The sequence below is a fragment of the Podarcis gaigeae genome (assembly GCF_964106915.1).
Source record: "Podarcis gaigeae genome assembly, chromosome: 5".
NCBI lineage: Eukaryota > Metazoa > Chordata > Lepidosauria > Squamata > Lacertidae > Podarcis > Podarcis gaigeae.
In genome coordinates this window covers 18530730-18557739 of record NC_139681.1, presented here as the reverse complement: position 1 = coordinate 18557739, position 27010 = coordinate 18530730, and the positions used below count along the sequence as shown (strand labels likewise).

General features: G+C 42.2%; 1 protein-coding gene and 1 long non-coding RNA gene across 20 annotated transcripts in view; one reads left to right on the top strand and one right to left on the bottom strand.

Moving 5' to 3' along the window:
- LOC310844387 overlaps window positions 1-27010 on the bottom strand; it is a 91787-nt gene that overhangs the window by 34743 nt on the left and 30034 nt on the right. For 3 of the 6 annotated variants that reach the window (XR_014564060.1, XR_014564061.1, XR_014564063.1), the window contains exon 5: window positions 18924-19063. This is a non-coding gene — a long non-coding RNA (uncharacterized lncRNA). Of the gene's footprint in view, window positions 1-16116; window positions 16136-18915; window positions 19064-27010 lie in introns of those variants that run through there. The other 3 variants (XR_014564064.1, XR_014564062.1, XR_014564065.1) reach the window with 3 other exon arrangements.
- The window catches only part of KCNMA1 (potassium calcium-activated channel subfamily M alpha 1), a 545541-nt gene that overhangs the window by 502956 nt on the left and 15575 nt on the right, over window positions 1-27010 (top strand). For 4 of the 14 annotated variants that reach the window (XM_083738255.1, XM_083738251.1, XM_083738257.1 and 1 more), the window contains 7 exons: window positions 8600-8713; window positions 9708-9791; window positions 11599-11729; window positions 15814-16008; window positions 20503-20621; window positions 23141-23365; window positions 25995-26023. In XM_083738255.1, the coding sequence (XP_083594381.1) occupies window positions 8600-8713; window positions 9708-9791; window positions 11599-11729; window positions 15814-16008; window positions 20503-20621; window positions 23141-23365; window positions 25995-26023 (897 nt within the window). Of the gene's footprint in view, window positions 1-8599; window positions 8714-9707; window positions 9792-11598; window positions 11730-15813; window positions 16009-20502; window positions 20622-23140; window positions 26131-27010 lie in introns of those variants that run through there. The other 10 variants (XM_083738259.1, XM_083738260.1, XM_083738262.1 and 7 more) reach the window with 4 other exon arrangements.

Sequence of the window (27010 nt, the reverse complement as noted above, 5' to 3'; positions counted from 1 at the left end):
ATAAGAACAGCAAGACATGATTTTTAGCATTACTTTGCTCCATGTCCAGCTGCAACGCTCTGATCCTTCACTGCCATTCTTGCTGCATGGAGATGCTCTGGATGCTTGCTTCACAAGATTTATACACCACTTGATTGCAATAAAACCTCAAAGTGGTTTTCAGCAAGAATGAAACTATCAGTAAAAAGCATTTGAAAACAGCTGTTTGAAATGTAGCGGGTGGGATATTTAAAATGGTAAGCTGAAGACCATATTAAAATGCTTGTCGGCATTCTACTGGTCTGGATAGGCTTGCCTAAAGAAACAAGCTTTTAGCAGGCACCGAAAAGAGTACATTGAAGGTGCCTGCCTGATTTCCAAAGAGCCCAGTCTCTTCCCCCCCCCCCCAAGCCTGAAATGTTGCCATAGGAACCCGGGTAGCTGCCTTATATCATGGGTCCAGCTACATTGACAGGCAGCGGTTTTCCAGGATTTCAGACTGGGATCTCCCCCTGCCTTACCTGGGGATGCTAGGGATTGAGCTGGGCCTGCTTTGTTCAAAGCAGGTGCCTTACCACTGAGCTGAAGCCCTTCACAGCCCAGGGTGCTGTGTCCCCCCTGCTCATTACACTGACTATGCACAAATGAGTCCTTCCTTCTGGTAGGCTGTGTCATCTTAACAGCATAACTGGAAAAGCACTGCCAACTACAGATCTACAGAGATACCGTATTTTTCGCTCTATAGGACACACTTTTCCCCCTCCAAAAATTAAGGGGGAATGTATGTGCATCCTATGGAGCGAATGCAGGCTCCTTGGCTTCAGCAAAAGGAACCCGAAGCCTTTGGAGCACAGCGCAAGGTCCCCCTGCGCTCCAAAGGCTTCGCGTTGCTTTCACTGAAGCCTGGAGAGCGAGAGGGGTCGGTGCACACCAACCCCTCTCACTCTCCAGGCTTCAGGGATAGCCACCTGAAGCCTTTGGAGCGCAGGGGGACCTTGCGCTGTGCTCCAAAGGCTTCGGGTTCCTTTTGCTGAAGCCGGGAGAGCAAGACTATCCTGGCTTCAGTAGAGAGGGAGAGCTGCACAGTGCCCCTTCAGCGAAGCGGGAGGAGAAATGGAAGGGACTCCGTTTCTCCTGCCGCTTCGCTGAATGGGTGCTGAGCAGAGAGGGGGAGTCCCCCCCCATTCTCCCTCCCATGGTCCGGTGCGTCCTATAGAGCAAAAAATACGGTAATATTTGTATGGGAAAAAGAGGCTTCCGTTGTTTGGCACTAGTGGAACAATGCCGCTAACTGCATAAAGAAATTGATGATTAGCCATCATATATAGCATAAAACTCTTGTTCAATAATAACAGTCATTATTATCCATCAGTCTGTACCTATTATCAGGTAACATAAATCCATACTCCCTGTAATACGTTATTGTAAAAGGTATTTATTTTAATGGAAGGCAGTGGCATAATAGGTATTTCAGCAAGGGGCAGTGTAGCATAATGTTTCTGATGTGTTTTGTATTTCAACGTAGCCTCATTTCTGCGCAATCTGAACATTCTCTTGCAGACTGTAAGAGATTTTATTAGCTCTTTTCATTCCAATTATTATTCCTTATTTATTCTTAAATTTAAATACAGCACATAAAAAAGTGTTTCTTTATAATAAAAAAAGTGAAGAAGGAAAAATAAATAAAAGGGTACAATTAACAACTGCAATTTTTAACCTACTGTATTTTGTGTAAATGAGTTCCAAATTTAATTCTATTTGTCCATGCAAAGTTTATGTCTATAAGCAGTCCATTCATCGGTTGGCATGTGTAGTCAGGTCTTCAATCCATTGAATAAATAGAGCTACACATTTATCTTTCCAATGCATCTATATCAGAACCCATTTTTGTTGCCCAGTTGTCAAATTCCATATAGTAGGTATGTTGTTCAAAAGAATATTATCCTCCTAAATTTCAGTTCCAATTTACTTCCAATTATGAGGAAGTACTTTTTATTTATCACACAGTACCTGGTTAATATGTTTCACTTCCTTGTGGCCACTGTGAAGGAATATAACTTTAGGTACTTGCATTGACCAAAGGAAAAACTGGTACGCAGCATGCAAGGTTCAGCCTGCGTTCTGCATGCTTTCTCTCAGGGCTGGACCAAGGTCTTACTCGATTGGTCTACACAGTTGTTGCTTTTTTTTTCTACTGTTTGTTGTTGTTGTTTTGAAGAGAAGCTTATTTCTCAAGTATGTTTGCTTCCCCATAAAACCAAAAGCAAAGCGTCTGTTGTATTCTGGTTACTCTTACTCTGAGGTATCGGCCCATTCTTGCAGTATCTTCTTTGTCCTGTGTAACTACAAAGACTTATTGCCCGTCACACAAGTTTAGGACCCATACAAATGTGATGTTTAAATACACAAACGCCTTCAGCACGCCTGTTTTCCGCATTGTAATAGGAGCAGCTGCAAGAAGGGTTTGTGGAAGAAAGCGGGATCGGGACCGCAGGGAGAGCAATAATCCTTCCCCCTCCCCATGATGCCCCCCTCCCCCGAAGCTGTTATTAGCCTCAGAGCTCTTGGACTAATAGCAGCTTTGAGGGTGGACAATTTCATAGCTCTAAAACCACATTTCATTCCAATATAGGCTGTCTGCAGTATCCTTACAGCCGCATTGGCTGGCCACTGTAGCTAAGTAGTGAGTAAGGAGAGGGCTTATCAGAACCCAATACATTCCTCCCTCCCTCTGTTGCCACTTCACATCACAGCAGCTCCCTCTTCCTGCTTCACTTAATGCTCAGCAATGGCTACTTAACAGCATTTGGAATGTCATATTCCAGTTCCTCAAATATAGGCAGCCGCAATTTACATATTGTACAAATGGTTTGCTAATTATACCAATTTTGCTCTGAGTTTTGTGTGGGGAAAGCATACTTTTTTGGAGTCTTTATGAACAAGTGCAAGGAATAGGCACACACGTTGATGAATCACAAGGCTTCTGCAGGCCACTGAAAATTAGATATGCTCTGGGAGGTGTTTGAAAGGGCAAAATATTGGCCCAGGCTATTTTGGGCTGGAAATCCCTACCAGCCCATTGACAGAAAATGACCAGATGGGGCATTTTTTAGTTTTGTCTGCCCCTTTGGCTTGCCCCACCCCCTGGTTCTGTACATTTGGTGCTCGGAAGATTTGCCGAGCACCGGAAAAAAGTGTCCCACAATTTGATCACAACACAGAACCCAGAAAGAGGCTCCAGTAGCAGACACCATCCCACTGCAAGGTGGCGAGGTGAGAGTGCAGCGTGCAGGCCTTTTCTCCATGGAGACCTTGCCTGGCACAAGGGTGTGCTTTGCATTGGTTTTAATTGTGCCTCATTGCGGTTTTATTCATGTACAGATCTGCAGGCCCTACCAAACACACAAAGCTGGTCAAAAACAAGAGAGGGGAGACGGTAGCACCAGAAAATGTGATGAATGTTGAGGCCCATAAAAATGCAGTTTAAGCACATTTTAAGGCTCCATTTGCCTTACCCTGTACACCTGACATTTTCATACTAGTTAAAAAGTAATTGTACTCAGAGACCTGGAATTTCCGTTAACATCGTCTGCTAAAGAAATTGTTGAAATACGTATTGCAGAAGCAGGGAGGGAAGACTGCTGTGGTTATTACAGCTGCTGCTCAGGGGAGCTATTCAGATGCCTCATTTATTGGAGCTTAATAGATTAAAAGTCCAAATTGAGTCTCATGAAATAAGCCTAATCAAATTCTAATCTGCATAATTTCCCCATAAGTGGCAATGGGAATTTTTTTTAAATAATTTAGGTTTGAGCAGTTGCCAGTCATGTGTTAAACAGCATTGTTGTGTTTACTTAACAAAATATGTTTTGTTCTTTGTTTGCACTGATGTTTTTATTTTTGCTTTGCTTTTCTCTCACTTAAAAAGCCAGGTGCCTATAGAAGTCTTCCCTAAGTTGCATTTAAAATTCCCTTTCTGAAACAGTGAGCTTCCATTTACAACTCATTGACAACCTGCCTTAGCAAACGTAAAGATTAATGCAGTTTAATTAATTTGAATAGGTGAGCACGGGTCATACCTTAATACCAAGACTAAATTTAACACTGGTTTGCAACAGAAAGCAAACAGAGTTTGGATAAGTATTTCAAAATCATGATAATTACACTCAGATCTTGTGAAATGGTTCATTCATGCCAAGTGGAACATACCAGTATTCAAGTAACATAATCAGTATTCAAGCCTGCTGCTTGTGTTTGCCCAGGTGAATGTATTTAGGCATGTATGTGACTTTCCCAATAAATTTCTTGCTGAAATTTCTTACCACCTCTGAAAATCCCTTGGATGTTTGACCAAAGCAGGAACCACAGATTTTATCCTGAAATTTCACTGTAATCCTATTTCAATGACAACACTTTTTTTAAATGAAGGAACAACTAGATGTGATACTAAGAAAGCTATGGTAGGATTTCCCACTGTTCTAAAAAGTTTAAGAGCAGTCTTACATCCTTCCATCCCTTCATTTTCCTTATAAAAATCCCTTGTGTATCTGCTATTTGTCCTGCGGTAGAAACATAGAAGGACGATAACATTGTTTTATCTGCCCCCCTCCACCCCAGAAATAACAGGGATGGGTTTTTTTTTGGGGGGGGGGGTTATATGGAAATTGGGAGGGAAATTAAGCACCTGCTCCTTAAGCACTGTAGTAGTTCAGATTAGATTTGAAGCCCCCATAGCAATTTTTTTTTAAAAAAAAATTATTAAAGATTTTCTTGTTTTACAGAAGTAAGTGTAATGCCTCATATTTTTTTCCATGTAACACTTTTACAAATCCGTTTCATTTGTTGAGACATTAGGGGGAGAAGAAAAATAAGAAAAGAAAAAAAGGGGGTGGAGGTGGGGTTGGGTGGCGATGTTTCTATTATGCTTAATGTATGTAGGGTTTGGTGTCAGCATTGCTTGTGCTGTTCACTTGTGTTCCTTTGGTGGTGAGATTGGTTGGGGTTGGCCTAGGGTGTGGTTGTTTGTTTGTGATTGGCTGTGGTGATCTTTGTTTTCGTGTGTGAGCCCCATAGCAATTATTAAACTTTTAAAAAGAAGCAAGGCTATTAATCTTTTTAACATTTAGCCACACACAATCTCTTTGTCAAATGTGAAATAGCTCTGAATGACACATTTTGTGGGGCAAATATATGAAAATCAGGGAGAAACTGGGTCAAATTTGTGTTCGCATGCACATCTGTGTATATACGGGGGTGTGTGTCTTTGGATAGCACTGTGCAAAAAAAACTGACCTTCCCCTTAACGTTTCAGAAGTCTTTAATCTGAACATATCTGCTAACTGGATTCCCCCACTCTTTCCATTACACATTGGGTATATATGTGAGGGTACCAGCTAAAATATAGCTATTAGCCCCAACTGTCTGGTTAACTTTAGTTTGGGAAGTGGCAATTTCCACACTGGCTAAATACACAACTTGCTTTTGTCTCTCCTCGAAAATACTGTTAGTCTACTGTGCAGAGTTTAATACCTAAGGAGCACTCTGCCCTGGGGTCTGTTCCCCTTGGTGGTGGGTTAAGCGTTTCTGTTTGTAGCCTATGAAATTGGCTTATAAAACTTAGTTTTCCTGCTCTCTTGATGATAGGTGTGTGATGTCAGGGTGAACCCTTCCTAAAGGTGTGTTCAGAGGGGTGCCCATAGAGGTAGCAGAAGCCAAAAAGCAGAGGGCCCAGAGATCAAGCGAGGCAAAAACAAGATTCCTTTCAAGCACAAATGCCCTTTCAGTGAAGGGAAAGAATATATTCCTTTAAGACTACAAGACATAATTGTATGTGTGGTTTTTTGTTTTCGTACGCAGCTTTAGTTTAGTATGTTGTGTAACTGGGATTAAGAGAAAATAATGAAGATGTGCTTTAATATTAAGAGGTTAGATCCAATCAGCCTTTTTTGCTTGTGTCTGCGGAAGTCACTGCTTTCGTCTCTTGCTCTGCAGCTTCTGATCACCAGGACTGGCTTTTTAGAGGCTGCAGCCAGAAGCGGGCAGGAATCGCCATATCCTGACTGGAACATAGACTAAGGGTCCAAGCCAATATCCTCGATACTATTTAAATATAATAAATATGGCAACTCCTTCCAACACTAGGTGGAAGCTATCAAACTGCAAGATGTCTCACACTGCCTTCAGTAGCTCAAATAAGCTTTTGGCACAATTAAAAATTAAATTGAATAAATAGATATAAATTTAATGTAATTATCCCCCCTAGCAACCTACCAATTAAAGCTGCCCTTTTCTCAGGCCCAGGTCATGTAATTTCCATAACATATGATGGTGTTTTTGAAGATGATGGTGGTGCTGAAGAAGGAAAAAGTTTATTTAATGGTCCACTGAGAGACTCCCCAGCCATTTTCAAGTGGTTAGCAGAGGAAGGGCTTGGAGTGTGAGAATGACTGTTCTAGACAATAAACTAAAGCAACTGCTAGCATTGTGGCTCCTAATTAATGTGGGGTTGTTTTATGAACCAAAGGAAAATCAACAATAACAGTCACCCCTCTTCAGTTTTATGGGTCCTAATATTTAAGCTTGGATGACTGAAAACATGAGAAGGCAAATGAAAATGGATATTTTGAGTAAAGCGTGTCATTTCTGAATGAAGGAGGGCTCTGTGAAGTAGAAGAGAATCTCTTCACATCCCCAAACAGCACTTACATCTCATGACTTAGCCTGTTTCTGGTGCTGTAATGAAATACTGCTTTCCTAATACCCTGTGACCTGAATTCCTTCCTGCTTTGTGGGTGCTATTCCTTGACGTACAAATCTGTATTTTCTCAAGTCAGCATTTGATGATGGATGTCAAAATACAGGCCATGTATTATGCATATATAGCATTACCGATTTAAGGTGTTTACTTGTCAAGTTGAAGAAATTCAAAAACTTCACATCCACTGAATTCGCACAGCTGTCACTTGCAGTTTTTCATACTTTCAAATAAAAGTTGTGATAAAACAGTTTATGTTTCCTTCACTTTTTTTTTTTTTTTGAAGGAAGAAAATAGGCAGCATCTAAAATTTATGCTTTGGGCTGGCTAGAAAAGACTGCAAAGAGGATGTTCCTGGAGGAGGGAAGGAGGACCTACTGCCTACCTCTCTTCTTCCTGCCAGCTCTCTAAGAGAATGGAAATAATAACACTTAACATTTATATCAATAAGCAAATCATTTCCCCTGGCAACCCTGGAGTGGACTTGTTTCATTCCTGTTGCTCTAAAGGCGCATTTATTTTATTGAAATATGGCACCCCCAGACTGGCAAACCAGACGACCTTTATTAATTTATTTTGGTGAGGAAATGCCAACCAGCCATTTAATTCCATGCACTCGCAAATGTTTTAAATAAATACATTTGTATACAGTTGTGTAGAACTAGCTTTCCATTCAGGGAGAAAGTGCAAGCCATTTAGTACTTTTTTCTTCTGTGCATTTGCTTTGTGTATACAATTTGAAATTATAAAGCTGCTGACAGTCTCACAGAAATGTCATATGCATTTCAAACAAACACTGGAGAGGGGATAGTGGGGGTGGGTGGGTTGAGGCTAAAAGCTGGCTTGCTGCGGTGAGTAGGAAGAGTCCATGTATTTATATTGCAGCCATATTTTGCTTAGAGAAGAATGCAAAGGACTACCAGTTCCACTTTGGAGAAGCTCTGAATAATGCAGCCAACTATAGACTGATTTTCTCCTGTTTCCAAAAACTCTTTTCAAACACGGCTGGTCAGATACACCTAATAGACAGCAATAGAGCACAAAAGGTCGAAGTGTTTCACTTCTTGGCCTTGACTGCTGACGTATAGATTTCCTCCCTGCGACAGCATACGGATATTCAGGGGGTGGAGCCTTGTAGTGCAAGTAAGGACGAGGGTAAGGATAGCAGCACAGCCCTGTTCCTTGTTTTAATTACCTTTTAAACCGATTAACCATTCTGTCGTATGATAAGGTCTGTAAGATAGCATGGCATGGAAGGCATAGGCCAGTTCAGAGATTTCAGTCCACTAATCTGAAATAACAATTCCAAGCTCGGTCGATGGTCTGCAGGTGCCATTATTATGTCTGATGTTAATTAGGTCCTGTCAATGCTGCAACTCAGCTAGGTATCCCTTACATACCATTCTGAGCTTCTTGGAGCAATCAAAACCAGCATGGTTCTGATTTTTTTATTGATAAGGAATACATGGGGTGGGGGAGATCCAACTAGGATTGTCCTCAGTATCACTTGATGTTCTTGCTCTAATTTTGAAAATATATTTATCCACATTCTGTAAATAAAAAGAATTTATTGTTTCTTGGGTTGTCCTTGAGACTCCTGCCACGCCATTGCCACACCGTATGAGAACCCCTGGCCTAAGAAGATGGTAATGGAGATCTGGACAGGCACATATAGAGACATGAAATCCTTCAGATAAGGATTTCTGATCCCATACCAAAGAAGGGTTTTGAAAGCAAAGTAAATAAAATACAAGTGTTGTTTTTTTTTTTAATATGCCCAGGAATAGACCAGGAACCATTGAAAGCTGTTAAATAAGTGGTAACCCAGTGTAATGCCTAAATTTTGGCATGATGTTTTCTCCGCAGGGTTTTCACCACCAGGAATGGACAGATCGTCACCAGACAACAGCCCTGTGCATGGCCTTCTACGGCAGCACTCCATCACAACAGGAATTGATATCCCTATTATAACAGAATTAGGTAAGAGAAATTGAAGGTGATCTGTTCTTGTTTGCTCATTTCTTTACCCTCCTTCTCTCCCTCTTTGCCAGCCTAAGGAAATGAACACAGGTCATACGTAGTACCTTTCATTTAATGTACTTATGTTTAATTATTCTTGTGAAGGAAGGGGGCGGGGGAACAATGATTAACCAAGCTCTTTCACTGAAGCCTGAACATAATTTTACTTCTTCCCTTATTTGGTGACAGATCTTCAGAATCTGCTCTATAAAACAAAGCTTGGATGCAGCACCAGAGGGGGAACAGAAATCAGTGCTAAGAGTGGGGCTGATCCCTACATTCAGACAGAAGGGTGGGTGGGCAACCTGCCACAGCTGGAAGGTCCACAGGCTACTGCCCACCATTACACTCTGTTGTTTGCCCCTTGCCTTTCAACAAAACCACCTTAACACTTCCCTCTCCCCCTTGCGGGTGGTTGTGGTAGTAAGAGCCATTGCATTGAGTGCAATTATCCCCCAGTTTACACTTGCCCGCTGGATTACAGCACCCCTGTGGGCAGATGCAGGATTGCACATCTGTTTATTAGGACTGATGTATCAGAGTAGGTGTGGCTCTTTGGTTGCAGAGAAAATGCAACCATTTGCCTCATGTGCTACCTGCATCTTAACAAAAATAAATATTTGCTTGTTCATTCCTCTGCTCTTATGCTGACAAATTAATAACTAATTTGTTCTGTAATGGCATTGGGAGTGTTATCATGGAGAATGTGGCGACCGTTTGCTTGTTTCCCATTTCTGCTGTGGCATTAGACTAGTGAGTGTTGTCAAGCAGTGTGAAGCGTGAAAGCCATTCTGTTTCTCATAGTAAAGGCAAGCTTGATTTGTAGTCCTTTTGTCCTGTTCACTTTCTTTCCATTTAGTTTTAGACCTTACCTGTCTTATCCCTTACTTTATTCTCTTTCTGTGCCTTCTTTCCCCTTCCACCCCAATCCCCTCCTAAACACTTTACTTATTAGCTAAGCCTGGCAAACTTCTGCCTTTGGTTTCAATCAGTCAGGAAAAAAACAGTGGAACTCACATTCTAATGATAACTGAACTGGGTAAGAAGTGCCTTTTTCCTTCACATCAACTGTCTTTTGTTTTATTGTTGTTCCTACTGTCATCAGCTTTCTCTTTTATTTATCTGGCTGTATCAGAGGGGGCTACCCTCAGAGCACCGCTTTGAATGTGTTTTATTTGTGATTCCAGTTGAAATCGACTGTCTTGTTCTGGCTTTTCTTAATGATTTCTCTCCCCCCCCCCCCCATACGCAGCATCAGTAAATCTTTGATCACACTCATCTGACCTGCCGGCTGCTCCCATAGTATCTTCACACCAATTCATTTTTCTTTGGTCTAGACATTTTCACTCTCTCTCTCTCTCTCTTGCTTTGCTTTCCTTTTAAAAAAAAATCTAGCCACCTGTCAATTTGACTGACATGTCTTAACAGCTCTCAGAGGAGTCAAAGAAGAAATAAGAGACATTTTAGGTGGGGGAGAAAGAAACTCCAGCATCAGCTCTTCCCTTAAGCTGTTGGTTTGTTTTGGGGGCCCACTTTCCACACAAAAGCTAAGGGTTCTGATGTCCTGAAACCAGCTAAGCTTCTAAACAGGCTTCTTTGGGAAAGTGAAATTTTGATTAGCACTTCCTGTGGCAAAGTCCTGCACTCTTAAACCAATCCTACCTCTAGTCCCATCTTAGCTCAGAGACATTTCATACTAATCCTAGCAGGAGAATGTAGGCCAGGACGATAAAGCTATTGAGGCTTAGCCTTGCAACGTTCACATTAGATTTTGCTGCGATTCGGAAATTGTCACCATGTAAAAGGTGGGAAAGCTTTTGTGTCAGGTATTAGCCTTGTGTGAGTTATTAGTCTTTCAAGTCTGCCAGTAGGAAGTGGTATATACAATGCTGCTGAAGATTGTGCCTTGGTTTAATTTAGCATTTGAAAACAGACTCTTGTCTTCCCCAAAGGTCCATTTTTGAAGCGGAATGTACTCTCTCAAATAGACATTTGCTTCAAAAAGAAGAAGAAAAGAATGTTAAACAAAGCAATTTTGTTATTCATTGACTATAAGACACAGGGGGATTTTTATAAATGGAGAATGTCAATTCCCAACTGCAGCCTCACATTCATCCTTTTAGTGTGAACTAGGCTCACACATGTTGTGGCCAAAATTTGCCTGGGAAAAGGGAGTGCTCATAATAAGGCATGTAAAACACACTGTAGCGTTTCTGTTGTATAATATTAGGACCAGAGAATATGGGTCCAGGACACTGTCTCTATTCCTTTCTGACCATCTTTTTTAAAAAACAAACAAACAAACAAACTAAACAAACAAACCAAAACAAACCACTTGCACTCTGCTTTGATGGCCTCTGGTCATGAAGTGGTTTATAAATCTATTAAATAAATAAAGCAAATCTTCCTCACACTGATCCTATTTTTTTCAGATATGGTTTAATTTCAGGTGAAATTCCTCAAATGTGCCACACCAGGTCTGTTATAGGAAGCCATCTGGGCCTTTACTTGTCTTTGAGCTGAAACAGTATTTTGTGTGATTTCTATTGTGTAATGGAGTTGTTCCCTCCTACTGACAAGGCAATCTTGGTTGTGCTCCTGATGATACCAAGAAACTCCTCATATGAGAAAGTTATTTCACCTTTTGGGACATTCACATTTCATAACGATCAGCTGGTGTTTGTTTATTTGTTTCCTCTCCCAACACTCATTTCAAACAGCCATTTAAACTCCATTCTCACCATTCACCTATGTTTCTGGGGACACACACACACACACACCCGGACACATGTAGCATGACAAGGTCTTCTGCTGGTTTATTTATTTGTTAACCATTATCTTTTTAGTGAATGATTCAAATGTTCAGTTTCTGGACCAAGATGATGACGACGACCCTGATACAGAACTGTATCTCACACAACCTTTTGCGTGTGGAACTGCATTTGCAGTCAGCGTGCTGGATTCTCTCATGAGCGCAGTAAGTATCCAGTGTTTTCTATTTCCTCATTACACAGATGGTTGAAACCTGCCATTTTGACCACAGCTCTGTTGGAAAACAGACTGCTCCTTTTACCTGACCTTGTACGTCTCTGCCTGTACATCCTTAACTTTTCGATCAGCGCTGGTAGAAGTAGTACAGTCAGAAACCAGTGGCTCATAGGTTGTAGAGAAAACACAGCTTTTCAGCTGGGGAAACATCTCCCAGTGCCTCATTTGCCTTAAGAACTACAGTGGGGACAAACAAGCAAGGTGGTCTGAGAATAGGTTGCTCAAGTGTCCTTGTGACATTAAGCTAAGCCTCTGTCCTTCAGCCCACAACTAGTTGCATGGTTGAAAACACCCACCTCTAATTTTGCTCCATGCTGTGTAATTCAAATGTTGTCTCAGCTCACGTGTGCAGCCTACATCCAGGATGGAGAATAAATGTTGCATGCACAACAGGCCTGGAACTGCTACTGCTACTGTAGGAACAAATGGCTGCAGTAGTGATAAGACACAGGGACTCATTCTGTACGCTGTTTTGGACCTCCCCCATCCCTTTAAAGAATCCTGTCCAAAATGCAAGGATGTTCCTATATGGCTACAGATAGTCACCTAAAATGAATGCAGGTAAGAAGCAGGTATGCAGAAGCCAGCCATCCAGCCAAGGAGTTGTGCAGGGATATAGCCAAGTACGGGCCTCATAAGAAACACAGCTGAGGAAGTAAGCAGTTCCCTAATGAGGTAAGTTATCACATTTAAGAGTAAAGCTATCCTTTCATTCACAGTCCTTGAAGTTGTGGATGTTTAGATTTTGCAATATGTGGCTTTACTGTGCAACGAGCACCTTTTTTGACCAAATTAAGCAGCAAAAATGAGGGTGCGCATTAGATTTGATGGCGCATTTACAGCCAGCAGCAAATACATCTTTGGTTTCAAGGTTTTGAAAATTGAGGTGTGCATTAGATTTGTGTAAATACAGTGTTTTACTTTAGTCAATTAGTCAAAAACAAGGCAATCCATCTAATAAAATTTTCTTTTTTTTAATATTGGTTGACAGCCACAATGATTATTTTTGTAAAGCGCTTAGAGGTTTCCTTACAATCAAGTGGTATGCAATTTTTGTTAAATAAAATATAACACAAGTCTTATACTTTCCTGCTGTTCAGAAATATTATCAGGTGATAAACTACTCTCTTGGTTTATCTTATGATTAAATCATGCAATTCTGTACAAATCTGTTTGGTAGATTTATCAGATAAATACATTAGATTATTTCTGCTCTGTTTAGGGTTCACTCCCTGTAACATCACTAGCTTTAAGATAATGACTTCAGTTCAAGACTGTCAGCATTTGGAGATCCATTATATTTTAAATAAACTATACAAATAAAAATGCATTTCTGTAATACTGACAAAAAACAAATACTCCAGCACTGGAGTTTTTCTTTAAGCTACTCTATGCAAACTAGCAAATATTTTAAATGTGGCAGCCTTGACACAGAAAATGATAGTTTTAGAATAATTATAAATGAAAGGCAAAATGCTGTTAGAATGTATTAAAGAGCTCTGTTAATTTTCAGTTAAATTTTCTGTAAGAGACCAATTAGTTTAAGAAGCATGACAGCATTAATGGTGAACCATAAGATGTTGTGTGATTATTTTACTTTTCAAAGGGAGGGGGGATTTTACAAAGCAGGCCCCAAATAGTTGTGCTCTTTCAAAACAGTTTTGATGGAATGCAGAAAAAAGGGCTAGGTGGCACTGCAAGCTCAAATATAGAGACCTATCTTTTGCCCAGGTTATAGTAAGCCAGGGTTGTGCTTACCTTTGTCCCTCATGCTGGAACAATTGCAGATAGACTCACATGATTTTCTAGTTAGCAACTGTGGTTGCAAATTAAAAGGTCTTTACCCTTGATTGCTACACAGCCAACAGCAGGAATTTGGCCTAAAAGGATTCCTCTAAACTTAATCACCTTTCTAAATGCATTCAGATTTTTTTCCTACTGCGAGTAGCAAATTCAGATTGCATTACCTCTTTCATGGATCGATCAGAAAATAGTTTTCTAGTTAATTTTTCCTTATGTTTCATGTCCAAAGTCCTTACTACATAGTAAAATGTTATTTAGGATGTTTGAAGCTGCCACAAGATTTTCCTCTGTTATTTTAGTAGTAGTTGTAGTAATCTAAGAGCTAAAGATTAGCTGCTACACCCTCAAAGAAAAAACAGGGTTACCAAACATATCCATTGAAATTCAGTCCATGCAATTCCAGGAATTTAGACAGATGCAACTTTTCCTACTTCTACCAACTGTTAAATATGCAGGAGTCCAAGCCACAGTAGAATAAGTAGCAGGTATAGCTCTGTGGATATTAAAATACTCAACCTGGTTCTGGAAAGAGCATCTTTTCAGAACAGTGTGAGGTCTCTGTGATGCTAACTCTAATCCCTTCCTGTTGAAACTCAAACCAGCAACCATCTTCTTATCCGAAAGCAGCAGCCTTGCTGTCCATAGTGCGACCAGAGGCCAAGAGGAACGGGGCTTCTGTAACTCATGGCCATTCAGAGGTGCAAGCGCCCCGCCCTCTGTTGAATCTGGTTTCCCTAGCAACCACAGAAAGTGCTGAAACAAAAGCCATAGGACTGCAACAACAATATATTGATAATCATGAGTTCACAACCAAGTAGATAAAATATCACAATTGCAAAATGAGCATTTCAGCAAGGCTTTAAAAAATCCCAAAACTATATATCACAAAAATAATTATTATTTCGCTGAAGAATGCTCTAAGCAGCTGACAGCAGACAGGCTTCTAGATAAGGTCCTGTTTCAAAGATCTTTCTCAGATGGTAACACCTCAAAAATGTTTCAATGCCCTGATTGCAGTTTTTGTAACTGGGAGGATTCAGAAATGTTTATATCTCTAAAGATGTTATTTGAATCTAAAAGGATATTATCATCCAAGCCAGTGGAGTAGAGCTGTTAACAGAAATGTGCCTGCTAAGCACAATTGGAGGATTCTTCCCATATGAGTAATTTGAGGAATGCTAAGGCACCATTGATTTGCTTACAGTAGTAAGCAGACATGTATAGGATTGTGCTGTAGGAGTTTTTCCTGGGTTGCCATCCAATTTTTCCTGAAGCAAAATCTGAAGCGATTGCCATATATGTGACCAATACAGCAGTCCTTGTTAGGATTAGAGATAATCCTCTTTAAAAATAAAATAAAATACTGTCCTCCACCAGCCATAGACTGCAGCTACTTAAGGAAGCCTCTTGCAACTCGACATGTGCACTTTTAAATGAACTTCCTTCCGCTGGCGTCTAATTAATATTTAAAATGCCCATTGTTTTGCCTGAGAGACCAGAGCAGCTACTGATGCTGGCAAAATGTCACTGTGGAGAAAATCTTCCCTAATAAACTACACTTACCCCATACCCTAGAGTTTTTTAAAAGGACCAGCAGGACCCTAAACTCATCATACATTTATCTGGAATGAACTCAAAATGTTTAATTGATACATGCTTGTGTCTGAACACTGTCAAGTCTCGTAATAAGATGTTTAGTACAATACAGCAGGAAGACAGCTCGAGTCCAGCAACAGTAATAAGTAATGACACCCGAAGCACAGAGGCGGCTCCCCAATGGATTGGTGACAAGTATAAAAAGGCAATCTAGCCTGTGTAAGCTTTAAATGTGGTCTGGATTTTTACAATTACATGTCCTAAAGGCTGTTATTAGACATGAAGGCAATGAGAAGGAAGGCAGTCATTGCTTCACCACTAACACCAATTATAGGAAACATAAATGATTTACATTTTTGTTCTTTAATAAAAATCAGTCCTGAGTTAGATTTTAAAAAAAATAAAATAAAGGGAGGGGGATCGAGCAGAAGCCTAATGGGACAGAAGAAAATAGAGTAATTGGGGGCTGCTGTCTTTTCACTTCCGATGAGAAATTATTTGAAGCGACAAGCCAAGAACTTTAAACAGCAGAAACCCAGAAAAGTTGTAATTTGGATGTCTTCAGTTGTGACTTTAATGGTGTTTGCTTGAAGAGCTTTCTTTTATCTCCACAGACATACTTCAATGACAATATTCTCACGCTGATACGTACACTGGTAACAGGAGGAGCCACGCCAGAGCTGGAGTCGCTGATTGCGGAGGAGAACGCGCTGAGAGGCGGCTACAGCACACCCCAGACGCTTGCAAACAGGGACAGGTGTCGGGTGGCGCAGCTGGCACTGCTAGATGGGCCTTTTGCAGACCTTGGGGTAAGACCAGGACAGCAAAAGGAAAAGTCCAGGAGCTATTCTGTAGCTGCCTTTGTCTTGTCCTCAGCAGAGAAGATGCGTAATCTCTAAAGGCAGTGTTACCTTTCTTTGAGTATCCCACTCAGAGCTGTTGAATTTTGGGGTTGTTCGCTGCAGTGATCTGAGAATTGGCAGCTGGAAGACTTAACCCGTCTCCCAGATATTTTCCAGCTGTCCCCTGACATAATCACCATTCCTCGTCCCCCACTCCCGGCAAACCCTCTTCTGAATTAGATCTGCATTGCGCTCTGCCCCCTCATACCAGTCCTGGGCGATATATTGATAATATTGGCCAGGACTGGTATGAGGGAGCAGCAGAGTGCAATGGCAGTTTCACTCAGGGATATATTGCTCGTGAAACCGCCACTGTGTCCCTCTGCCTCCAGCGCCCAGCTGAGGGAGAAACAAGGGGAGCCAGGCGCTGGAGGCAAAGGAAGTCAGGAATGGTGGTGGTTTCACCAGCGATATACCACTGAGTGAAACTGCCACCGCACTCTGCCCTCATACCGCCACAGTGGGCCCTCGCCTCAGCCAAGCTGTTTTACAAAGCGCCTGACAAGCCACTGGCTCACATGAGCCAGCAGCGCAGTGGGGTCTCCATTAATGTGCTCTCCCTCTTCCCAGTTCCTGCTCATACACAAGTAGGAACGGGTTTGTGGTTGTTTAGCTGGGGAGGTGCAGGCTCTGTGACAATTTTCAATTGAGGGGGGGCGCAGCTGCATGCCCCTCAATGGAGACGTTTACACCTCCAGCTCGTGCAGAAGCAGCCTAACTTGGCTAGGGCCTGGCTGGCTTTGTCCGGGAGGGTGGGCTGCATCTTTCCTCCCAGAAAAACGGAGCCCACCATCCTGACCTAAGACAGCCCCTGCCTTGCAGACTTCACCCAGGAGGATGGACTTTGTCTTTCCTCCTGGGGTGAACAACCACCCCGGGGAAAGAGGCAGCATGCTTGTATGGGTGAAGGCAGTTAAACACTACTGTCACCTGGTCCATATTTGGGGAGTGGAAGGCAAGCGGGCAGCCCCCCATGCCAAGGACCCCTGCCACAGGCTGGGGGCAGCTGCATTGACCCCAGCCCACAAGGCACTTGAGTGAATGCGCCTCAGCTCCCGCAGTGAGAGCTGAGGCAGTTTCACCCTGCGCCTCACCAGCTGGGGCCAATGCAGCTTGAAAGTGAATCGCCATTGCAGTGTATTGCCAAACATCACAGTTTGGCAATATATCGTGATGTTGAAAAAAAAAAGCTGCACTGGCCCACAAGGCACCAAGTGAAATTGCTGCAACTCTCACTGTGGGAGCTCAGGCGTTCACGGGCTGGGACAACACAGCTTAGCTGAGGAAGAGGAAGGTTCTAACATATAGAATAAGAGAACAAGAAGAACATATATTTAAAGGAGATTGGAAAATGTTTATTGAATATATGGAGGAAAATTGTGTTTGAAAACGTGGGCAGCATTAAGATAAATTCAACAGTGTAAATAAGTTTTGATGGATGTAATAAAAATATGCAGGGATTTATATTGTGCAAAATGAACCATGGAAAGAGAGGAAGGGAAGTCATTGATATCTTAAGGTTGTTTAAAACAGAGATTTATTTTTAAAAAAGGAAGGTTCCCCCACACTAGGTGAGACAGCCCTGGTGCTCTCCCAGGAGCATCAGGGCTCCTTTAACTGCTCGGCTGAGGCAAGGCAGCTGCACACTCCTCAGTCGAGCAGTTTAAAGATGCAGAAGGAAGAACAAGCTGTATCAGCACCTCACCAATCCAGCTTGTTTCTCCCTCTGCGTCATATGACGGCAGAGTGGGATGGCGCTATCTCTCAGTGGTGTATCGCTGGTGAAACCGCCACCACCCCTGAGTCCCTCTGATAGAAGAGCCCGCTGGAGGAGGGAACTCTTGACTCCCTCCAGTGGACACTGCTAGCAGAGGGCCTCAGTCAGGAGCAGTGGTGGTTTCACCAGCGATATACCACTGAGAGATACCGCCATCGTAATCTGCTCCTCATGCCAGTCCTGGGCGATATATTGCCCAGGCCTACTGGTGATACACCACAATGCTGAAAACCCAACATCATCCAGCCTGCATCACAGGAAATGTTGTCCAAATTAGCTGGAACCTGGGCAAAATACCCAAACACCCCCCTTCCAACTGTTAATGGCAGCAAAGAAGAGCTCTTCACTTATGTACCTTGGCTGCTGGCTTCCAAGTGCAACCTGACATAGCAAGGGAATAGTGGAGTAGCCCAGGGACCTTGTTAGATGTGGCACCATCATTAGGCAATGTCCTCCACAAGGTAGGCACACACACACACACACACACACACACCCCAGCCCTATTTTACCTTCCTTGTAGTTACCTTATTAAACATGGTTCTGTGGGGAGGTTTCTAGTTGTCCCATCTGCTCTGGCTTGGGTAAATTCCTATTTTTCTATTGCTGTTTGCTATATTGTTGCTGTTACAATTTGCCATATCCAAGTGGGAGATTTTTATAGAATCACCGCGTTGGAAGGGACCACGATGGTCATGTATTCCAACCCTGGAATCTTTTGCCCAGTGTGGGGCTCAAACCTACAACCCTCAGATTAAGAGTCTTGTCCTCTACTGACTGAGCTATTATTTCTTCCTAGAATGGATGCCTCCTACTGGAGGATTCAGGCAGGTTCCTCTCCATCCTTAGGCCTTCTCTTCAAGGGGAAGGAGTCATCCCTCTAACCAGACTAGCCCTCCTTGTGGTCAAAGAAATTTAAACTGGAACTAGGGTTGGCAGTGGTGATAAACGTGAACTGGGCTGTAACCGTGCCAGTAGTTCAGTGTGGCTGAATGGCCCTTTATATAAAAAACAGAAAACAAATGTTGAGGAGAAAGGACTCACTGACCTGTCAATTCTTTATGTGCTTTATACATGGCTTTATATTCTTCCATAAGAGCTCCCCATCTGTATCTGATGTGGTTCAAACCCGACCTCCGTGAGAGTTAGGCATCTCCATCTTCTTCAAGATTTCTTTACCCGGGCAGGCTGTAAATATAAACAAGGACAGCATAATCTTAGACACAGGGTTTCTCCATCAGTTCAAACATTGAACTCCCAGTGTAGAAAATGAAGCCATGTACATATAGAATAACATCAAACAGATTAAGTATGTCTAACCCCAATGGGCATTCACTTGATTCTCCCTCCCCTTATTGTTCTGACCCATCTTAATCAGGTACCCACAGGGACAAGGCAGGCCAGTGGCTGGAGCACCACAAGTCACTCCATACTTGGTTCAACAAAGGCCAGAGGTGAACTTAGGCCTGCTAGGTCTCTTTCACCACCAGTTGGGCAGATGGGGTAGCATGGGAAGTGCTTGATTGCTCTGACAAGTCAAGCACTGTTGGCTCTGAAGCCCCAACATCCAGAGCCTGATCCAATTCCCCAGTTGGTAGCATAGCAGCTCTGGACTTGGCTGACTCCTCCTCTGAGCTTGAGGTGATGACACCTAATTTGTAGAAGGGATAATCCCGCAAATGGGATTACACAAATGCCCATGCACATCCTATGTGAGATGGGAAGCACATGCGCAACCCTGCTGCCCCTTTGCACAAATTGGATCCTTGTGAAATACCAGTTTTGACTACCCCCCATGGTTCTCGCAGTAAGTGGGGGTCACATACTGCTGTTACTTATACAGATGATACTGAAGCTGGAAGTTTGATTCGTCATATATATGAAACAGTTTCTATATCTGCCATACTGAATGCCAGTTGAGTCCCCTAATCAAAACAAATGCTTGGCTTGGAGACAAAAGACAATTTTGATAGGTGGCAACTTCAGTTACAGACAAACACATCCTCACCTTCTCTAATTTCCATTTTTTTCAGGGCTAAAGAAAGGGGGGGATTCTTACCTACTAAGTGTTAATCTCCCCAGTGAAATCCAAACTATCTTGGTGAAAATTGACAACATAGTTAAATAAACTGAGCCATATGACACAGTAATTTGCAAGACCGGAGCAAGTTAGGAAAAGTCACACCTTCTTAATCATCCAGTAGTTCAGACTACATTGCTCTTAATTTGTGGAATAGCTGTTCTCTGGGCCCCAAGCTTACATGTTCAATTAAAATAAGAGTCAGTCACTGTTCCCAGTTCAGGTTGGGGTTTTTGTGAGGGGTTTTTTTTGGGGGGGGGATACAATCACTGGGTTCGGACACATTCCCATGCACACATTTATTAGCTGGTTTCAAGATTAAATATTTAAATTAGACAGCTCCTTGACTAATTGTTTCTCACTCGTGACAAGTAAACAACAGATTGCCTCACACCTTGTCCCCTTGGCACAGAACTACGAACTTAAAAAATATCCCCCTCCATACATCCTTTCATTATCACTGTTGCAAAGGAGGCTGAAGGGTGGGGGGTGGGAAGGAAGTGAAGAACAACCTCTTAATTCCTTTCTTCCCCTTTTTGTCTCCTAGGACGGTGGTTGTTATGGAGATTTGTTTTGTAAAGCTTTGAAAACATACAATATGCTTTGCTTTGGAATATACCGATTGAGAGATTTCAACCAAAGCACGCCTAGCCAATGCACTAAGCGGTATGTATAAACTTAAGCCTCTTGGCCAGCCATTATCATTATTGCTGTTTTTCACTGTCCCTGTAAACTTCACCACAGCACCAAGGTGGTAGAAGTATTTGTGCATATGCTACTGCATGCTTCTTTCGAAGTAGTAAGCTTCACTGAGTTTAAGCCCATTTTGTAAGTATGAAGCATCCTGTGTTTTTTTCGCTATATGAGTTCACTACCACTGATCATTTCCTGAATACAGTATAGTGAACTTCCATGTTTATCAAGAGACCCCCTAACGCAGAAGATAAAGGTAAAGGGACCCCTGCCCATTAGGTCCAGTCGTGACCAACTCTGGGGTTGTGGTGCTCATCTCGCTTTATTGGCCGAGAGAGCCGGCGTACAGCTTCCGGGTCATGTGGCCAGCATGACTAAGCCACTTCTGGCGAACCAGAGCAGCGCACGGAAACACCGTTTACCTTCCCGCCAGAGCGGTACCTATTTATCTACTTGCACTTTGAGGTGCTTTCGAACTGCTAGGTTGGCAGGAGCAGGGGCCGAACAACGGGAGCTCACCCCGTCGCGGGGATTCGAACCACCGACCTTCTGATCAGCAAGTCCTAGGCTCTGTGGTTTAACCCACAGCGCCACCCACATCCCTAACGCAGAGGATAGCCCTGCATAAAAGTACTCCTTCAGTCGTCTTAAGAGAGAAAAAAATATATGGGCAAAGATTAAACCATTCTTGGGTTCACACACTCCCCCCCCCCCCATATCAAACCTGAGGAAGTACACTGGATAACTTGAAAGCCTAAAGGGTATTATTTTAGCAGCTCCATTTTTTCCCTAATGTTCTAGTATAACAAGCTGATTTTGAACTACAAATAAATAACTAAGAAACTGTCACCAGTTGATCACAATGTACCAGAATACTTCACTACTGAGCTAACTGTTAATAAGCCACGTGTTTTTTTAGAAGATGTAGAAAATATATTCCCTTCCTCATTCCAAATAACCCGAAGCAATTAGTCCAAAGTTGCAAAGGTGACTGAGATATCTGAAGTCGTACCTTCTCTCATTTGAACCTGTCTGTGTGCTGAGAGTGTCATCAAAAGCCCAGCTTTAGATGCCCCCGTGCATTTTCTGTGGTGATGTCCTATCTCTAGAATTCTCTCTCCCCCCTCCCCGAAGCTCATGTGTTTCTCCTTTTCCAGCAACAGGTAAAACTTATTTTGTTTCTCTGGGCTTTTGAAATGGGAGGATAACTTTAAAAAAAACTACACAATTATTACTGTTAAATTCCTGACATGGCTGTAGCTGATATTCTCAACATTTGAATGTTGTACGTTTGTTGGGTAGAAACACGAGATATGGGTAGTTTAAATAGATAAAGTAAATGAACAAACACCACTGGTGAGCAAACACATACAAGATTTCCCCATTCTGTTTCCCTCTTAACAATTGTTTTGCCTCCAAAGTAGGCACAGGATTTAAAGCCCCTGCAATTCTCAGGTTAGCAAATGAGATATAGCAATAGTATGGAAAGAGGGTCAAGGAAGAGAAATGGGCGAAGGAAATTAGGGGGAAGGGAAGACTGGAGGTATGACTTACAGCAGATAGGGTTCAGAGGCAAACAACAAAAAATATCTGAACTGAACTCATCAAAAGAGTCACAGATTGCAGGACAAGCTGTCTTCCCCAACCTGTCTACTGTGGCAGAGCATATTCCAGCAAGGGGGGCTGCCACACACATTAGTGTATTACAGGCAACTGCTTCCAAGACAAAGTGACTTGTTCAGCCCACTTTTCTTACTTTATAATATTCTCCTCACCTGCCTATCAGCTTTTGGATCTGTTTCCTACAGACATGGCTGCAGGGATAGTAAGACACCTTTTCCCAAACCTGGCCATCTCAGTGATGCTCACCCTTTGAACTGAAAATGGCCTCAGCTGTTTTCTGTCTCTTGTGCTGATGCAAATATCCGTTCCCTGAATGCATTAAGATGGGAGGATCTTGCATTATTTGGTGGTGAGAGATGTGCAGAAAGCTACAGAGAAATTACAACAGGTTCATTGAAAATCTTGGGGCATCTCTTGAAGCATCTTGGATGTCTCGCCTTGGGGAGGCTTCTATGAACTCGCTTCAAATTCCGACTGACACATATAACTCACGAGATTTGCTGAACCACCACCACTACCCTGAAAACGCTTATTTCTTCTATGGATTCCGCCAGCAGTACATTTCAAAGTCAAGGCCCTCACACATGTTGTTGGGAACCTTTACTGTAGTGCTGTGGGATGGATGCATGAAAAAGCAGCTCCCCACAACACTACTGCAACCTTTATCAGATACCTATGCAATGACTGTACAATAGAAGCTATCTCCATCCCTTTGAGCGTGAAAATATCAAGCTGATGATATTACGATATACGATATACAATATCTTTATTGTCATTGTCCCATGCAGAACAATGAAATTGATATTATTTGTGTAGAGCATGGAAATCTCATGGAAATGAAGTAAGAAGGCTGTTCTTTTCTTTTTCAGTTTTGTTATAGCCAACCCACCTTATGAGTTTGAGCTTGTGCCGACAGACTGGATCTTCTGTTTGATGCAGTACGACCACAATGCTGGCCAGTCCCGGGCTAGTCTCTCCCATTCTTCCCATTCCTCCTATACGTCTAGCAAGAAAAGCTCATCGGTTCATTCTATCCCAGCAACCGCAAACCGACAGAATCGAACTAAGACCAGGGACTCCCGGGAAAAGCAGAAGTACGTGCAGGAAGATAGACTTTGATACGTGTACCCACTCCCACCGTGTGTGAAGCTGTATCCACCACCCATACCCTCCCAATTGGTGTGTCCAATAGTAGCTTTCCCTCTTCTCCCCAGCCCTCCCCTGTGGAGTTCCCATTTTTATACACATATTTTGCATATGTATAACAGTGTGCATGTGGTTGTCATTTTTTATTTCAATACCATAAAACCCTTAAGCACAACAGCAACGAAACAGGCAGACCAAACATTATTTATGACGCAGAGCAGGTGGGGGGGGGGGAAGTTAAGAGCAGATGCTAAGAACCCCTCACCATAACTGTTCTAACAGAGATTAAACCACATGTAGTGTGACTACTGACTTTGTGGTGTCAGCTACAGAAAGTTATCTAATGCAAGGCTGGTGTGGTAAAAGGAGCACTTGCGTAAAATAATTCACACACATGAAATTCAACCCCAAATTGGTTACTTTTCTAAGCCTCAGATAAATGTGCTGTAGGGGTGGGGGTCAGTCTTTTGTGCTGAAACAGCCTCACACTATTTTATAGACTTTTGCTGCACCTGCTTTTATACCAAAGTAATATCAGGATGTTTCTTGCACATAGGACTGTTAAAATATATAGAGAGAGTGCCTTTTTCACATTAATAGGAAAATACTAAAAAAATAACTAGGCCTGTAGTTCTTCAGTTCTAATTATTTAACCTCCCCCACTTTTTAAAACAATGTTCTAATTGCATATTAATTTTTGTCTATACTGCCACATGAATAACTCTATTTCCTCTTACTTTTGACATTTGGGAAGAAAAGCCATGTGTATCATAAATACAGAATACAGCTTATTAGAATCTTCCTCCCTGAGACTTTTATATCTATTAAAAGGGGAATTAGTCACCTTATGTACAGAATAAATGGGGTATAAATCCTCCCCGCTATGGCAAACGCTCATGCTCATTTTATTCAGAAAAGAGCAAGTAACTTTACGTATCAATAAACTCTTATTATCAGCGCACTCCCTTCCCATTCTGATAGCTTAATTGTGTGCTATTAAAACCTCCAGAAAGAACTTGCATACACATGAACAGGAAAATCTGGGGTCATGCTTTAGGTTGATGGGTTTAGCCAAGGTAAATAATAATATAGCTGTTGCATAGCACCTGCTGAACTTAATGGCAACATACCCTTTAAATCCCTGAAAGGATTTAAAGAACGTACAAAACAGATTGCCTTGCATTAGTGCCTATTGCTAACTCCTTCAATCGGGGTTGCAAGATTCCACTGCTTTAGAACTAGTAAGCCAGAGTTTCCCAAAGTAGTGAGGAACAATTGTTTCTGGACTGAAACTAGAAATTTGCTTCTCTCTGTCTCTCTTGCACTCCCTCAAAAATATATGCATTTTTTTTTAATAAACAACAACAACAATCTGCTCCTAGAGCAGCAGACATGCTTATGACTGGGAATAGCCCTGTTAACATGGCCTTCCAGCACCAAAAAAATTCTTTTGTCCATTCAGGGAAGGCTCCATGATGGTATCATCCCCATACTTTCTGGGCCCTGCTGAGGCTTCAGGGATTTCTTCTCACTTACCAGCTGTAATGCAGGCAGGGCTACTTGAGGGATTTGTGGTGTGTTCTCACACCATAAATTGGCAGGTTGTATGTGAAGAAACAATCCTGCACAGAGCCGCCCCAATATATGTCTGCTTTTGTACTCAGTGAACATTTGGGGGGAATCGCTGTACAGTCAAGAAGCTCTCTGAAAGGACATCTTGCAACCCTCTGTGCTAATCAGTAGCTCATATCTAGTGCCTAACCCATTTACTTGTCAGTAAGACCTAGTCATTAGTTTCAGAAAAAAACGTGCATAAATAATGTAGTTCAGCAAGACACTGGCCAAGCTAACAACATTGCAGAGAATTAAATGTGGTTCACAGGAATGGAGTCAGGATTGAATGTTCACAGAACATGTTTCTAAACTATCTGGCTTGCACCTTGGAGCCCTGCACCACCTTATTTATCCATTGCAGAAGACTAATTCCTTGCAACTGCACCTCCTTGCTCCCTATTCCTCTGTCCTACCCCTTCCCTTTATAGAAATAGTAGCTAGCTGGTTGCCTGGCATGTGCTTTATGTTTTAGAAAGTATATTGGGGATGCGGGGAGTTGCTATATAGATATTTCCCCTCCCTTCTCCTCCTCCGGAAAGCATGACGATTATAGAAGCTTGCTGTGTGAATTGACAATGAAGCCAAGCACTTTTACTGACAACCTCTGGTTTGGTGCAATGCCTAAAGCCTTTCCGCCTTACTTGTAATCCTGATTGGGAATTCCCAGTCTTACATACTGAGGGGTGACTGCAAGTTGGCATTACTGGAAAACGTTTCAGACTATTATTGTCCCTACCCCCATCAACCACTCACCCTCTGCCCCGTAAGACCAAAGCAGTACTGCCAACTCATTGTGTGGGACCCTAAAGATAAATTTGCACAGTTTTGCAAAAGAAGGTCCTGATCTTTGCCACCAGGCATTCTCTAACACACACCAAGGATGTGCCAGTTAAAGTGCTCAATGGGACGCGTGACAGTTTAAAGGCGTTGTAAAACTTACATAGCTTACTTCTCTTTCTAAAGTGCGACAAGGATGAATAGGATGGGCCAAGGTATGACAATTGATGGTTCTGCATGAGCTAGAAAACTGCTGTGGGGTTTCCTTCTATAACTTTGTCCTTGTGGAAACTTGTGACACATTAAAAACCACGTTACCAAACTTGATTCAGTTTTTTTTTTTTAATTTCAGATTTGTTGTAATGTCTATTTTAATTTTATTTATTTATTTGGCTTTGTTTCTAAACCCAAAGTAAACTGGCTGTTGTTGCTGCTGCTGTTGCTCAACTCTCATTTGTGATTTTTTCTCTCTACCCTATCACCTGCTTGCATTTCATTTCCAACTGCACGTGTCCCCCACAACTGAACAACTAGGTGCTCACTTGGTGAAACTGTTTTATTGTTTTTTGTTTTTCCTGTGGTGCCATCTTGTCTTGTCACTCTATCTCCCCACTTCTGTCACCCAGTATACATTCACCACCATTCTTCCCCCTCTCCCCATTTCTAGTGGTGAATATTGACTTGATATTATGTTACTAATTTATTTAGGGATTGCGGGTGGGGATTCCATATGCTGCTTTGCCATCAGACCTGCTTTTCTGTTAATGCTACAACCTGGTTCCTCCAACAATGGAAGGGATGTCAATATAAAAGCAGTTGTCCCATGAATTTGACGCAGCAACGAATGTGTCTGAGGAAATGCATAACCGTATATCTAAAATGGAGACCATTGTAGATTATGTGTTTGTATTAGAGAAAGAAAGAAAAGGGGGGAAAGACCAGAAAATGTTCTGCATGACACAAAATTATCAATGAAAGCCTTGCTTAAATTGGGCCTCTAAGGAGCTCAATTCAGCAAATACTGCTGCTGTAGGGCCTTTCCATTCTTTTAACAAGATCCAGCACAGGAACACCATACATTCACTGGAATAGTATTCGCCCACTTTGCTTGCTGAATTGTGCCCTAAATCACTACCCATTTTTACACTGCTTTCAATATACAAGTAGATTCACTTAGTAGAGATAGTGTGCATGGGGTTGTT